The 16,379-nt window shown below is 40.2% G+C and overlaps 1 protein-coding gene across 7 annotated transcripts in view; it reads right to left on the bottom strand.

The window, feature by feature from the left end:
- The window catches only part of AASDH (aminoadipate-semialdehyde dehydrogenase), a 39,491-nt gene extending 29,324 nt beyond the window's left edge, over nt 1-10,167 (bottom strand). For 2 of the 7 annotated variants that reach the window (XM_027597497.1, XM_027597496.1), the window contains exons 1-3: nt 7,550-7,779; nt 5,952-6,072; nt 2,625-2,941 (exon numbers count right to left, since the gene is read on the bottom strand). In XM_027597497.1, coding sequence (XP_027453298.1) covers nt 2,625-2,941; nt 5,952-6,072; nt 7,550-7,779 — 668 coding nt within the window. The other 5 variants (XM_027597492.1, XM_027597491.1, XM_027597493.1 and 2 more) reach the window with 5 other exon arrangements.
- Between the last annotated feature and the right edge of the window lie 6,212 nt (nt 10,168-16,379).

Here is a 16,379-nt window from a genome sequence, read left to right on the forward strand (position 1 = left end):
GTGCCTATTGAGCACTAAAAACGTGGCTAATCGGGCGCCTGGGTGGCTCAGTTGGTTAAGCAACTGCCTTCGGCTCAGGTCATGATCCTGGAGTCCCGGGATCAAGTCCCACATCGGGCTCCCTGCTCGGCGGGGAGTCTGCTTCTCCCTCTGACCCTCTTCCCTCTCGTGCTATCTCTCATTCTCTCTCTAATAAATAAATAAAATCTTAAAAAAATAAAAAAATAAAAACGTGGATAATCCATATTGAGATGTGTAAGTGTAAAATACATGCTAGATTTAAGATAAGCATAAAAGAGTGTAAAATACCTAATTTTCATATCGATTACATTATTGATATTTTAGATATACTGAATTAAATACGGTATTGTTAAATTTTATTTTTTTTTTCGGGAGGGGAGAGGGAGAGAGAGAGAGAGGCAGAGGGAGAGAAAGAATCTTAAGTAGGCTCCACACCCAGCGCAGAGCCTGACTCGGGGCTCAATCTCATGACCCTGAGATCATGACCTGAGCTGAAATCAAGAGTCAGATGCTTAACTGACTGAGCCACCCAGGCACCCCGCTTATTTTTTTGTATTTTTTTTTAAAGAATTTATTTGACAGAGAGAGACACAGCGAGAGAGGGAACACAAGCAGGGAGAGTGGGAGAGGGAGAAGCAGGCTCCCCGTTGAGCAGGGAGCCCGATGTGGGGCTCGATCCCAGGACCCTGGGACCACGACCCGAGCCGAAGGCAGACGCCCAATGACTGAGCCACCCAGGCGCCCCTTTTTGTACTTTTAAAATGTGGTTGTTAGAAAGTTTTTAATTATATAAGACTTAAAATGACATGAAAATATATTTGTCACAAAGTTTCTATATTTGTTTCCCCTTTTGATTTCCTAAGACTACACTCCTTTGGTTCCCTTCCTCTTCTCTTTCCTTCTTCTCAATCTAAGAATCGACTTCATAGAGATTTCTCATCTCCTGATGAGCAAACCAAATTCTACAATGCTACAGGAATGAACGTAATGAATGCAAATCTTTTTACATCTACTGGATTTAAGTGCAAAATTCTTCAACAGGGCATACCAGGCTCCTGCCCCCTCAGGTCACATGGCTCCTGCCCTCCCACTCCTTCCTCAGCTCTGCCCTGCTACACTCTAGCAAGCCAAACTTCTTTCTCCCATATGTCCGCTGTACCTCTACCAGGAATACACTTCCTCCTTATTAATAATTAAGAAGCAAAGCTTCAACCATCATTTGTTTGCTCCCTGTTTGGCTCCAGGTCTGGATCGGAGAGGTGAAGTCCTAGCCTGCAAAGAACTAAAGTTTAGATATAGCCAAAACAAGAGCCCCAATTACTTATGACTATCAATTTAGGAAGAAGAGTTCTAAAAAACAGGGGCATCTTGGTGGCTCAGTTGGGTAAAGTGTCCAACTCTTGATTTTGGCTCAGGTCACGATCTCAGGGTCATGAGATTGAGCCCCAGGTTGGGCTCCCCACTCAGCGGGGAGTCTGCTTGAGATTCTTTCTCCCTCTGCCCCTCCCCCCTACTCAGTGTACATGCTCTCTCAAATAAATGAATCTTTAGGAAAAAAGTTATAAAGAACAGAGATTAAAATTTTTCCCTTGGGGGTGTCTGGGTGGCTTAGTCGGTTAAGCATCTGCCTTCAGCTCAGCTCATGATCCTAGAGTCCCGGGATAAAGCCCGGTGTCAGGCTCCCTGCTCAGCAGGAAGTCTGCTTCTCCCTCTCCCTCTACTCCTCCCCGCTGCTTGTTCTCTTTCTCTCAAATAATTTAAAAATAAATAAAAATTAAATTTTTCCCTTGGGGTGCCTGGCTAGCTCAGCTGGTAGAACATGCAATGAGTTCAAATGCCACATCGGGGGTAGTTTACTTGTAAAAATGTTTTCGGGGTGCCTGGATGGCTCAGTTGGTTAAGTGTCTGCCTTTGGTTCGGGTCATGATCCCACAGACCTGCGGATCCAGCCCCACATCAGGCTCTCTGCTCAGCGGGGAGCCTGCTTCTCCCTCTCCTACTCCCCCTGCTTGTGCTCTCCCTGTCAAATAAATAAATAAAAATCCTTAAAAAAATGTTTTTCCCCTTTAAAATACAAGTTTTTCTTTTTCATTTAATTTTATGTTAATCACCAAACATTACATTATTAGTTTTTGATGTAGTGTTCCATGATTCATTGTTTTCGTATAACACCCAGTGCTCCATGCAGTACGTGCCCTCCTTAATACCCATCACCAGGCTAACCCATCCCCCCACCCCCCTCCCCTCTAGAACCCTGTTTGTTTCTCAGTCCATAGTCTCATGGTTCATCTCCCCCTCCGATTTTCCCCCCTTCATTTTTCCCTTCCTACTATCTTTTCTTTTCAACATATATTATTTGTTTCAGAGGTACAGGTCTGTGATTTGATCAAAAGTCTTACACAATTCACAGCACTCACCATAGCACATACCCTCCCCAATGTCTATCACTCAGCCACCCCATCCCTGCCACACCCCACCACTCCAGCAACCCTCAGTTTGTTTCCTGAAATTAAGAATTCCTCATATCAGTGAGATCATATGATAATGTCTTTCTGATTGACTTTAAAATACAAGTTTTGAAGGATTTGAAGGACAGAACTCACCGAAAATGTTGGATGTTCGGCACTATACATGCATGAGGGACTCTGACAATCTTAGGTATCCCTGTAGTGCCTGATGTATGGAGAACATAGGCCAGGCAATGCTTTAGCCTCACATCCATGTGCTCGTCTGACTTTTCTTCATTGCTGTTCCCAGAATTTGTGCTGTTTGTCACTTTTTCTTTTTCATATTTCTGTTTTCTGTCATTTAGCATCAAGTTCCCTTCAACATTTTTCCAGTGAAGTCTGAAGAGCACTAGGTCATTATGTTCTTTAAGTGTATCATAATTCAATAATATTTCATAGGAAGATTTGAATTTCTGTTACATGGGGAACAAAGTTCACAATTTTAATATGTTAAAAGACATTTTTTACATAGAAGTAACACAAAGTATTCATTTACTCCTTCAACATGGTTTTGAGTACTTCTATATAACTAGGGATTAAAAAAATACATTAGAAACCTGCAAGAATATGGGCGCCTGGGTGGCTCAGTCATTAAGCATCTGCCTTTGGCTCAGGTCATGATCCCAGAGTCCTGGGATTGAGCCCCGCATCGGGCTCCCCGCTCGGCAGGAAGACTGCTTCCCCCTCTCCCACTCCCCGTTTGTGTTCCCTCTCTTGTTGTCTGTCAAATAATTAAAAAAAAAAAAAAAAAACCTGCAAGAATATAGTGCTGTCTTTATTTTCAATGTCACCTTCAAAATAAAAAGACATAAAAACATACCACTGTAGGGCAACTATGACAATGAATATGCTTGAAATGTTAATGGGAATAGAGGAGACTGAATTTAACTGTCTGGAAGGTCTGAGATTGCTACATATGTAATATTTGGGTTATAAGAAGCTTTTGTCCAAATAAAGAGGAGTACTTTATTATGCAGAGTATCTGACCCAAGAAAGCTAATGTTGTGGAGAATGTTAACCATTCCAATAAGTTGAAGAATTGGGGGAGAGGGAGACTATAAGTAGAAGAGGAGATGCTATCCTTAATAACTTTGTATATACTCAATACTAAGGAGTTTACACCTTAACCTTATAAGCACCTTATAAGCAATGAGATCCAACTGAAGGTAGCAAGAGCATAAGCTGGACTTTACTCCATCAAGGATAGACTGTTAAGATTTTTGATAAGTGAGGGTCTTCTAATGAAACTTTTGCAACAATTGGGATATGCATATAAGGCCTGAACTAGTCTACTGCAATAAGAGTGGACAGACAGAGCCTATGAGCAAGTCAATAGGGTTGTGTAACTTTCTGGATACAGAGTGAGCCTAAGAAGATGGCAGAGTTTCTGGCTCAGGTATTTGGTAGATGGAAACAGATTAATACAGATTTACTTAATTTGGATAAAAAGATGTTAAATTCAATTTTTACATGCTAAAAGTGAGGTTCCTTTGAATATACCTTTTTAGGTTGATAAAAAGCAGCTTAATGAAACATAAGTTTTCACATCAAAGAAATTACTATAAAAGACAAATGAAGGAATAAGAGAAATGAGAGAAGGTCACAATGCAAAGACCCTATAGTGTTTTGTTCGTTTGTTGTTGTATATTAGGGGTCAGGTGTGGTGTGACCACCTTCCTGTTTTACATTTGTCAGAACTCATCAAAATATACACATAAAATTGGTGATTTTTATTGTATGTCCAATAAACCTCAAAAACATTTTTAAGATTTCATTTATTTATTTGACAGAGACACACACAGCGAGAGAGGGAACACAAGCAGGGGTAGTGGGAATGGGAGAAGCAGGCTTCCCGCCGAGCAGGGAGCCCGATGCGGGGCTCGATCCCAGGACCCTGAGATCATGATCTGAGCAGAAGGCAGACACTTAACCAACTCAGCCACCCAGGTGCCCCTACTGCCAGCATTGTAAAAAACTAAGAACCACTGCTCTAGTGGATGCTGAGCATATTATACATGCTCAATAAATATTTGATTGCTCATGTGTTAAAGAGGAACACTTACATCAAAGTCATGGAACAGGAAGCAAGGTACTTTCTAGGGGATTTTCTATGTGCCCAACTCCTTATAAGCAATTAGAAAGAATACCTGATACTGACAATTCTCATATCCAACCACCTATTTTATAAAACTTTCACCAAGGTTAAGAAAAATGAATGTCGGGGTGCCTGGGTGGCTCAGTCAGTTAAGTGTCTGCCTTCGTCTCAAGTCATGATCCCAGGGTCCTGGGATCGAGCCCCACATCGGGCTCCTCACTCAGTGGGGAGTCTGCTTCTCTCTCTCCCTCTGCTGCTCCCCCTGCTTGTGTCCTCTTTCTCTCTGTTGAATAAATAAAAATCTTAAAGAAAAATGTCACATCCGTTTTAGTTTTGCTTACATCAGCAAAGAAATAACCAATTTGAGAAGAAAACTTTTGACTAGACACGATTAGGTTTATTTAGAGAATATTAACCCATTATATGTAGTCTATTATACCTCAGTTGTCTCTTTCTAGAGACTTTAATACCCGTGATTCTCTAGGAAGTCCTCCATATATCTCAAGCTCTTGATATTTTTTGTTATATATACAGATAGAGATGCACACACATACAGATACATAGGTGGGATGTATTTAAGTTACCGTCAAATATAAATTGGTTCAGATAGGAAAAGGGTAAAAACGGGCTAAATTACATATATGTTCTATAATGTTCTATTTCTTTGGTAAAAATATTTTACAAATAAAATAATAAAACATGGGATGCATTTTGCTGAACACCTAACACCAAATATTACCCATAAAGCAGTGTTCCTTGGCTAGGTATTTGGTTGGCATTTAAAAAATTAAACTTAGTTTTCCAGAGAAGTCTGGTCTAAGTGCTAATCTTTTTTTCAAAATTTAAGCCTGGTTATAATTTTTTAATGTTGCTAACCACTGTAAATTGAAACATCTTTTATATTTGCGGCAAGTATTATAAAATTTTCCTAGTATAGTAACAACTTTGGATAGAGAAAGGAAATTCAAAACAATGCAGTACCTTATTATACATCTAGAACACACATTCATGCTATAGAGCAGTGTTTCTCAACAGAATGTAGGGGGTAAAGGGTGCCTCCAGGAGACATCTAGCAATTTCTGGAGACAATTTTGGTTGTCACAACTCAGAGGGGAGGGTGCTACTGGCATCCAGGGGTTCAAAACCAGGGATGTTGCTAAAACAACCTATAATATACAGGACACTCCTCACAACAATTACCCAACCCAAAATGTCAACAGTGCTGACACTGAAAAACTGCAGAGTTAGAAAAGGTGGACGTGGACGGACACACATCTTCAACTGAAAAATAAACATAACATAAAAAAACCCAATTTAAATACACTTACATGAATTTGCTGTTTTTCAACAAGAATATAACTTAGATTACATTTTTTCATAAAACGAGTTGATAATGCTGGTGGTGAATCTGGATCAAGAGGAGCATAAGCAGCAGGGACTTGGAGAATTCTAAAGAAACAGTACAGAGTCAGCATAGAAGATCTGTTGAAAATCATCTTTAAGTATTTCTCTATGTACTTTACTGTTGACTATATCAGAAATGCCCAATATTTTTGTTGACACATCTTTGGTTATAGTTTTTATTTTGTCTTTAAGACCGAATATCCGTTATTAAATTTTTATCACTTAATATACAGAAATCCAAGATTTTTTAAAGCTAATGTATTACAGAATATACTCGGTTAACACTACTACTAAAATACCAAACAGGAAGCAGTCTTGTTTCTTCATCTAAGATAACAAGCTAAATATCCACATGTAACTTACTACTATGCAGATTAATACAATCTATACTAAAAATGACATTTCACCAAATCCAGGATACCTTAAGGGGGAGGGAAACAACTTTAAAACTGATTTTTAAGTGGCAATAAAGATCCAAAATTAGTTAGTTGTTTTAACTGAAAGTATTTTGAGGTGGGGGACCTGGCTGGCTCAGTTGGTAGAGCATAGGACTCTTGATCTTGGGGTTGTGGGTTTGAGCCCCACTTTGGATGCAAAGATTACTTCAAAATAAAATTTTAAAAAAGCACTTTCAGGTATACTTTGGAGACAATAGATTTTTGTAGGAAATTCTCAAAATTTTGTCAATGATCGGATGAAGTAAAATTTTAACTCTTTTTGCTTTACATTTATACAATTAATCTACTAACACACATCCCATGGGCTGAATATCAACTTTTCTAATTCTTTAGCAGCTCTTATTTACTGCAGAACCCAAGTACAGAAATCACTATATAAGGATAATATTCTAGAACTTAATGAACATTTTGCAAATGATTTTTTGAATTAGTGTCTTCCTCAGTTCATAGCTCAATTTTTATGAACCATCATTCAAAACTCTCATTTATTAATTCATTCACTTACTGAATACCTGAGTACCTAGAACTTCAGTCTCAGGGGAAAAAAAGTTACAATATTTTTGAAATACTTGTTTTCTCTGATATAACAGAATTTATGACTGTTTTCTTTTGGCAGACAAATGAAGCCCTTATATTTTGGAGATATTTAAGTGTTCTATTAGCAAAAACTTTTGGTCTCTCCTAAACTCAGAGTAACTAATTTAAATGATTAAAAATAATCTTGGGGTAGGGGCACATGGGTGGCTCAGTTGGTTAAGCGTCTGCCTTCAGCTCAGGTCATGATCCCGGGGTCCTGGGAACCAGCCCCAAATTGGGCTCCCTGCTCAGCGGGGAGTCTGCTTCTCCCATTCCCCTTGCTTGTGCTCTGTCAAATAAATCTTTAAGAATTTCATAAATCCTTAAGAATAATAATAATCTTGGGATAAATATGAATTCCTTCAGCCTAAAATCTAACAAGCAATACATAAAAATAAAATAGTAAACAGAATAGTAAGTTACAACAGAGTCTATGTATTAAAGAATTATAGGTTAGAAAACTAAAAATTTAATATTAAAACAATTACCCTAAAATCCAAGAGGGTAAGTTTATCCCAGGATGGCAGTAGAGACCAACTTCCCGAATTCCATGAAAGGTACAGTGTAATTGCAGGAAATTTGATAATTCTGAAGCAGCATTAACCACAGTCTTATAGGTGTAATAAACTGGAGGCTGGTTGTTACACTCATCAAAACATACAGCTATTTTATCTGAATAAACGGAGGCAGCCTGATGCACCAATTCTTGAAGAGTCATTTCACTGAAGTTTCTCTAAACATCATTGGCAGCAGAGAACTCTACCTATATACAGAAATATTATGGGGACAGGGAGTTTTAGGGAAACTAGTAGGATGAGAAAGGGAGAGAGAAACTTCTACATAAATCATTCCTCACAAAAATATATCAAAAACATTAATCTCAGAACCCAGAAATGGTCTGTGGTGAGAACAATGAGGTTGAAAATTAATCTGATACCGATGACCTAATACTGGGTCGGTGCTGGAAGAAAATTTGGGAGAGGAGCGGTATACACAGGGGAGAATGAAACAGGTACATATGTAGTCTCTCTCAACTGCCCCCAATGGGAAAAAACAAAAAGTTAACCAATAAAACTCAATTTAAAGCACTACATGCTTAATTTTTTTCATTTTTCTTTATCGTTCCAGATTAAGTGGTTAAAATCCTGCACAAAAGACTAACGCAAATAAACTGTGCTTTTAGGAACTGAACTTAGGTGACAGCAAAACAAACCTTTGATAAGAAAAAGAAAACTACCTAAATCCACCCAATTTTAGTCCACTATATATAAACTATATTATTTATTATAATACTTCAGAGGTCACATGAAGTCACTTTTATAAATGTTGAATAACCTCTTTATTCTCTTTTTAAACTGCCAATAAACTCATTTAAACTATAGTATTACAACTCAAAGCACTGTATCAATACAGTACTGTCTGGACTTCTCAATAAAAATATAAAGATTTTAAATAGTATTTCATCAAAAAAACTTTAGGGATCATCGAATTAGAAGAAATAACTGCTAGTATTTCCTTGAAAATAAGGGTGATTTTTTTTTCTCTTCTGTGAACTTTTTCTGTATTTCAAAAGCAGGTAAGATTTACCAAGTAGCCTACTTCAGTTTTTTTTACTTGTGCATACATATTAGAACTGATTTCACTGATTCAAAATAAAATTAACTTTTATCTATATCATTTAATTTATATGAATTAGTAAACAAAATATTCCTAAAGAGAGCAAAATGAACCACCATTGAGACCCATAAGGTTTGAAAATGCCACATTATCTAAATATAAAATTTAAAAACATAACTGTGGTACTTAGTTTTTAATAAGCATTTCTATATTTTCTTTTGTAATGTACAAGATAAAAATTTTAAACTTTTCCTCATACACACAAATGATTATATAAAGACTGTCCATAGCACACATTATGCCAAATGTGTTTTTCACAGGAGGTATAGTCAGTGCAGAAGGATATCTTCTGCTACACTCTCCTGCTAGAGAGACAAATGGCTTACACTATAAGGCATTTTCACAAAAACAGTATACTGTATGTATCCCCCCAAAATGCATTTTAATGCAAAAACAATTATAGCCATTAATTTTCCACATGAAGACATTCTGATTATTATACTCCAAAATACTTGACATCAAAGTGGAAAGTTTATAAAGTTAACTTTAAAAAATACCATTTTTATGACAAATTACAACACTCACCACACATCTATGTAATTCAGATGTTTTTCTACTTTTAACTGCCAGCTTCCCAGTGGTTGCTACAGAGACTTAAGATCTATTGCATAAGGTTTTTATTTTAACAATCAAATACATTCTCTCCAATAAAAAAAATACTTAAAAAAATACTTATTGGACACCAAACATTTCTGAGACCTCACTGGGGTGGGGAGCAAATCTGGTAAGCATATTTTATATGTAATGGAATCATTAAGATGTTCGCTACTTCATTTGTAACAGTAGAGGCTATTTATGAAGTTAACAAAGGTCTTAAGAGTGTCAACAAATTCTCGCGCTCCAAGGGTTTCTCTTCCTAGGTTATCAGTTATTTTAAAGACAATTAAATAATCTAGAAACTTTATTTTGCTGTATCCATTGGCTTAATTTACATTATGCAACTACATTTAATAACAATGCACTCGGTAGTTCCCACAACGCTTTTTCATTTGCTCTTCCAAACCATACTAGCAAATAGGTGGAGATTTATTTCCTTCAGAATGAAGGGGCCGAGGGTCTGAGGCTGGGTAACTCTGGAGAGATCACACAGGTCAATTTAGTCTTTGCAGGACACCAACCTGCCGGACGCCACGGACACACATCCCAGGCGAGGCGGTGGCCCTGAGGCTGAACCAATCTGCACAGCCAACCCGAGGCCTCACCCTACTTCACTTCCCTCACACAAGTCCCTGCTGGATACCGCCTCCTGCGAGACTCAGAAGGCCTGACGATTGCTGCAGAGGCTTTAGCCCATCCGGACCCTCCAAAAGCCCGAACCCAGAACCTCCCCCAAACACATTTAAAAAAACAGTTACCCGCAAGCCGTAAGGCATACCCACCGCACTGGCCGCCGGGATCTGAGAGGCACGGGGTCTCCCGTAATCTTCTGCGTCGCTGCGTTGACGTCAGCTCCAGCGACCGGGGCAGATAGTGTCTTAAAGCCCCGCCCCCGCCCGAAGAGGCTTTCGTCAACTTGGGCAAGACCTGGCAGTGTTTTCGCCTACTACTCTCAACTCAAACACCTGTTGTGGTCACGCTGGATTTTTGGACAGGGTTTGCATAGACTTTGGAGCAGCTTAGAGCTGTGCCCTTTCATACTTAAACTCAGGCGAGATACTTTAATTCGGAGCCCATAAAGTGGAAAGATACTGTCTAGGTTTGACGTGAAAGAAGGTGAAATAGCTGTGAAATGCAATAGTAAGTGGACTTAATCCATCTGACAATTTCTCAGAGTAGAAATGTAGTTTGGAAGATTGTAAGTGCCGTGATGAAGCCTGCAAAAGTGGTCCCTGTCATAATTAGGCTGACATTTTAACTGGAAGAGACAGATTTAAACGATGAGCAAGAAATTTTCAGCTTTCAGTAGGAGCAATAAATAAAATGGGGTGGAGAGTTACCTAAGCTATACGCCTGAATAACAATTGATTTCCAAGTTATTACAGTTGGAGACATGTAAATTATTACAGATGTCAAGGGAAATAATAGTGTTATTTTAAAGCTACTCTGCAATAGCAGAGGAAGTGATCAGGTTTTTAAATGTTTTGCTGTGGGGCGCCTGGGTGGCTCAGTCCTTAAGCGTCTGCCTTCGGCTCAGGTCATGATCCCAGGGTCCTGGGATCAAGACCCGCATTGGGCTCCCTGCTCCGCGGGAGGCCTGCTTCTCCCTCTCCCATTCCCCCTGCTTGTGTTCCCTCTCCGTGTCTCTATCAAATAAATCTTTAAAAATAAAATTTTTGCTTAAAGACTGAGAAGACCGCGCAGCATTGACAACTATATATGAAAAGTCACAGGATATCCTCCTGCCCTTAGGGGTCAGTGGCAAGAAACTAGCAGTAATCCAAGCAAGAGATAGCTCCATCTGCTCAGGATAGTTTCACCAGGATATATCACAGGCTACTCAAACGATTTGGGGGGGAGGGTGTGTCCCCCAACGTTTCTGTATTTGAGAATGACACCATCATCCACCCAGCAAAGAAACCTAGATACCACCCCCTTTTTCTTTACCCTCCTATACCAATTAGACCCTATGTCTCCACTCCTCGATCTCAAAGTCAGCTGACTACATCAGAATCACCTATGGTGATGTTAAACACAAATTCCAGATTCCTGAACCTCCATCCCCACAGATTCTGAATTAGTTTTCTGAGGGGCCTACAATCTGCATTTTTTAAAATGCTCTCATCTTCATTTCTGCTACTGCTACCTTAGTTGAGGTCTTCTTGGTCAGCTTTTCCTGAAAGCCTATTCGCCTCACTTGGCTCTAACTCTAAATTGCTGCTAGAGGAGTGCCCGGGTGGCTCAGTCGTTAGGCGTCTGCCCTCGGCTCAGGTCATGATCCTGGGGTCCTGGGATCTAGCCCCGCATCGGGCTCCCTGCTCAGCGGGAGGACTGCTTCTCCCTCTCCCTCACTTGTGTTCCCTCTCTCGTTGTGTCTGTCAAATTAAATAAAATCTTAAAAAAAATAAATTGCTGCTAGAGTGATGTTGGTTTTATTATAATCTTTCAACTCGGATATTAATGACAGTTTTATTTGTTTTCCCCCTTGTACAATCTACTTTTTCTTCTGTTGGTTTTGGACTCTTTCATATTAGAGGCTTCCTGGGGTGTCTGGTAGTCATGCATTATCTGCACATATTTAAAAGTGGGACATTTAAAACTTGATTGGAAACAGTCTGTGGGACAATTTGTTGAAAATCAAGTTGAGAGAAAAGGGCTGTGGTGTATGTTTCGGGGTGTGTGTCTCAGAATGGAGTATAAAATTTATCACTTAATTCTATTTCAAGTGCCTAATATCCTCCAATATGAAGACATTGTTTTTGTGGGTTTTTTTTTTAAAGATTTTTTTGACAGCGACACAGCAAGAAAGGGAACACAAGCAGGGGGAGTGGGAGAGGGAGGGAGAACCAGGCTTCCCGCTGAGCAAGGAGCCCGATGTGGGGCTTGATCCCAGGACCCTGGGACCAAGACCTGAGTGGAAGGCAGACGCTTAACAACTGATCAACCCAGGCGCCCCAAGACATTGTTTTAGGGGCACCTGGGTGGCTCAGTCGGTTGAGTGTCCAACTCGATCTCAGCTCAGGTCTTGATCTCAGGGTCAAGAGTTTAAACCCCACATTGGGCTCCACGCTGGGTGTGGAGCCCACTTAAAATTAAGAAGAGACACCTGGGTGGCTCAGTCAGTTAAGTCTACCTTCAGCTCAGGTCACGATCCCAGGGTTCTGAGGGCTCCCTGCTGGGTGGGGAGTCTGCTTCGCCCTCTGCCCCTCCCCCACCAGTCATGCACGCTTTCTCAAATAAAATCTTTTAAAAAAGATTTTAAAAATTAAAAAAAAAAAAAAGACACCTGGGTGGTGCAGTTGGTTAAGTCCAACTCCTAGTTTCAGCCCAGGTCATGATCTCAGGGTCGTCAGATCAAGCTCTCCACCAGTGGACAGTCTGCTTGAGATTCTTTCTCTCTCTGCCCCTCCAGCTCATGCTCTCTCAAATCTTTAAAAAATTAAAATTTTTTTTTTTTACTTTCTCCCAAACACAGCGGCCTTCAGAATTAGGCTATACAGGGGTGATGGGTAGTGGCATAAGGATAGAACTCATTCCTAAATGAACTTCCAATCCTTTTAGTTACCCTTGTCACCCCTTTCCAGAAGCCAACTTCTGTTTCTTAAGGGGTTCCGTCATATAAATAGGATTTGTTTATTGGCTTTGCTTCCTGCTGGTTTAGAATTTAGCTTTTCCAAATCAGCTGAGCCCTTTGCTTTTGACTCCAGAATCTTTTCCTCTATCCTTGAGAGTTTAGGACTCTTATATCGCTTTACTATCATTTTCAGGGGGTCTTAAGAGTAAACAAATGCAGAAGACTATGTTCAAAACACCATTTTTACCTGGTAACCTGGAGTGATCATTCTAAAACATACACCAGATTAATCATAGCATTCTCCTGCTTAAGACCTCCTTCAGAAAGAAAAAAAAAAAAAAAAAAAGACCTTCAGTGGTCCCTCATTACCTACAGGATGACAGACTCTTTACCAAGGTAAACAAGATGGCTCATTATCTAACCCTATCGGTTACAGTTAACCACTGCTCTCCTACCCTCCACACTCCTCATACCCGGTCCTGGAAGCTCCAGCTATAAGACCCTAGTAAATCTTCTGAGCATTCCAACCCCTTATCAAATTTCCACACCTGTGTTTTGGCAGGGTTTCAGGCTGAAATACCCTTTCTACTCCCCATGTCTGCTCAACGAACATTCATCCCTTATGAAAACACAGCTTAAACATTACCTCCTTGGGACACCTGGGTGGCTCGGTCAGTTAGGCGTCTGCCTTTGGCCCAGGTCATGATCCCAAAGTCCTGGGATCGAGTCCCACATCAGGCTCCTTGCTCTGCGGGGGGCCTGCTTCTCCCTCTGCTTGAGCAATCTCGTGCTGACAAATAAGCAAAATCTTTAAAAAAAAAAAAAGTCACCTCTTTGGTGCCTTTCTTCAAGCCTTGTATTAGAATTTACCCATCCTCCCCCCACCATCCCATGAACCCAACATACTGTTGGGAGGGACACTGCCATGACCCTGAATGTCCTTGCAAATTCTTGCTGGGTATGTCAAAAACACAAGGTATTGATTGCTCTTTATTCAGGTCATTTGTCAGGGTTGTTTGGGGTGATGGGTCTTCAAAGCTGAGGTAATGTCTTTCCTCAAGGAGCAGGTTTGCTTCCATTTACTATAAAATCAAATCCCCCAAACTTAGTATTCCTTTCCTGTCACACAACCCACTGCATGTGCAGACATCCATCTCTGCCTGACTCCATCTTCCCAGTGGGACTTGGGAGCAATGAAGCTCTGGCCACTGCTTTTGCCATGAGTAACAAATTTCTCTTCAACCCAGGAATCTCAGGTCTATTGCCACGAAACAGTAACAGGCTAGCATATTAGCTTTTCAGTAGGGTATAAGCCCACCCCTTTCCCAAACAGTAACTTACACTTCTTACAGAACCTATCAACAGCTGCATTTAACTTCTTATACTAAAGTATCTTGAGAGCAGCTTCATGTCTTATGCACCTGTTTCCCCAACTATCTTTTTACTCTTCTCCCATCCACTACATTAATTCCTGAGAAGTTTCAATGCCTATCCCAGAACCTTGCTGATCCTTTGCATTTATTGATGCATTCTAATTTCACTTCTTTTCACCTAATCCTCCACACCTCATCTCAGTTGCCAATGTTGTTTAAAAATAGAAATGATTTCAAAAACAATTTTGAGTATCCTTGACCCTACCTCCAGTGTGTGGGTTTTCCATCCATCAGGCAATCAACTCAGGAACAGCCAGTTGGAAGAAACGCAGAGGACAAGGTATGTGGAAAGGGAGCATGGAGCTACCATGCTCTCCAAACATACCACTCACCCCCGCATCTCCATGTCACCAGCCAGGAAGTTCTCCAGACCCCGCGTCCTTCTGGGTTTTTATAGAGGCTTAATTATGAGGGCACAATTGATTAAATCACTGGCCATTACCTGTTGATTTAACCTGCCCTCTCCCCTCCCTGAAAGTCAAGGAGGTGGGGCTGGAAGTTCAACCCTCTAACCACATGGTCAGTTCCCCTGGAAAAGAGTCCTTATTCTTAGGTGTTTTCAGAAAGTCACCTCATTAACATAAACACAGGTGCGGCTGAAAGGAATCTGTTATGAATATTGACACCTTTATTAGAGGCAAACCAAAAAACACTCAACCATAGAGAACAAACAAATGGTTACCAGAGGGGAGGTGGGTGGGTGAGGGATGGGTTAAATAGTGATGGGGATTAAGAGTACACTTACCTTGACGAGCACTGGGTAACATATGGAACTGTTGAATCACTATATTGTACACTTGAAACTAATATAGCACTGTATGTTGACTACACTGTTATTTAAAAAAAATACCTTTATTGCTCTTATCACTTAGGAAATCTCAAGGACTTTAGGGTATCTGTGCTAGAAATAGGATAAAGACCAAATATATATCTTATTATAAATCATAGTATCATACTACCCTGAAGACAAGGCTAGCTCCCTGTTGTGTGCTTTGCAGCATCACAGTTGGGATAATGGTGTGTTATATGATTTCATCTTAACAGTGCTCAGCTGCCCAGTTGAAGGTGGAGAAAATTAGTGGTTGGGTTCACTCAGGCTTGTTTTGTCAGATGGCTAGGAAAGAATGGAGGGATGAGGAAGCTCCCATTGTTCGTAAGAGGGAGTCTGTTGTATTAAAGTTCTGCAGAGGAACAAAAACACATATAAACATACACATACCACATAAAATATATAAAAGTATATGTTTGAAAGAGAAAGAGATACATGTATTTTAAGAAATTGGCTCACACAATTGTGAGGACTGTCAAATTTTAAATCTATAGAGCAGGCCAGCAGGCTGGAAACTGTGGCAGGGTTTTGAAAATTCTATCTTCAGGAAACCTCCATCTTTATTCTTAAGACCTGCAACTGACTGGATGAGCCCCACTCACATTATGGAGAGTAATCTGGTTTATTCAAAGTCTACTGATGGGGCACCTGTGTGGCTCAGTCTGTTAAGTGTCCGACTCTTATTTCGGCTCAGGTCATGGAATCGAGCCCCACGTACACTGAGCCCTGCATCGCATGGGGCTCTATGCTCAGCAGGGAGTCTGCTTGAGAGTCTCCCTCTCCCTCTGCCCCTCCCTCTACTCACGCTCTAAAATCAATTTTTTTTTAAGTCTACTGATTTAAATGTTAATCAAATCTAAAAAATAACTTCACCACATCTAGACTGGTGTTTGAACAAACAACTGAGCACCACAGCCTAGCCAAGTTAACACAAAATTAATCATCCCATTGAAGATATCCATCAGAATGTCAATAGTGAAGCCAAACAATTTTCAATGAAGCAAATTCAAAGGCTGAGGAAGAGTACAGGACCCTTGTGGGCCTCTTTTGTGCAGTCATTTTCCATTTTGTCACAGTGCAAGGAGTTCAGTATTATGGTAGATCTTGAGAACTTCCAAAAAAGTTAAAAGCACTGGTTCCTGCCATCTAACAACTTCTCAGCTACATAAGAAGAAAATTTATGCACACACAAAAGATGAGTTGACATC

Source organism: Zalophus californianus, chromosome 2 (genome assembly GCF_009762305.2).
Source record: "Zalophus californianus isolate mZalCal1 chromosome 2, mZalCal1.pri.v2, whole genome shotgun sequence".
NCBI classification, from domain to species: Eukaryota; Metazoa; Chordata; class Mammalia; order Carnivora; family Otariidae; genus Zalophus; species Zalophus californianus.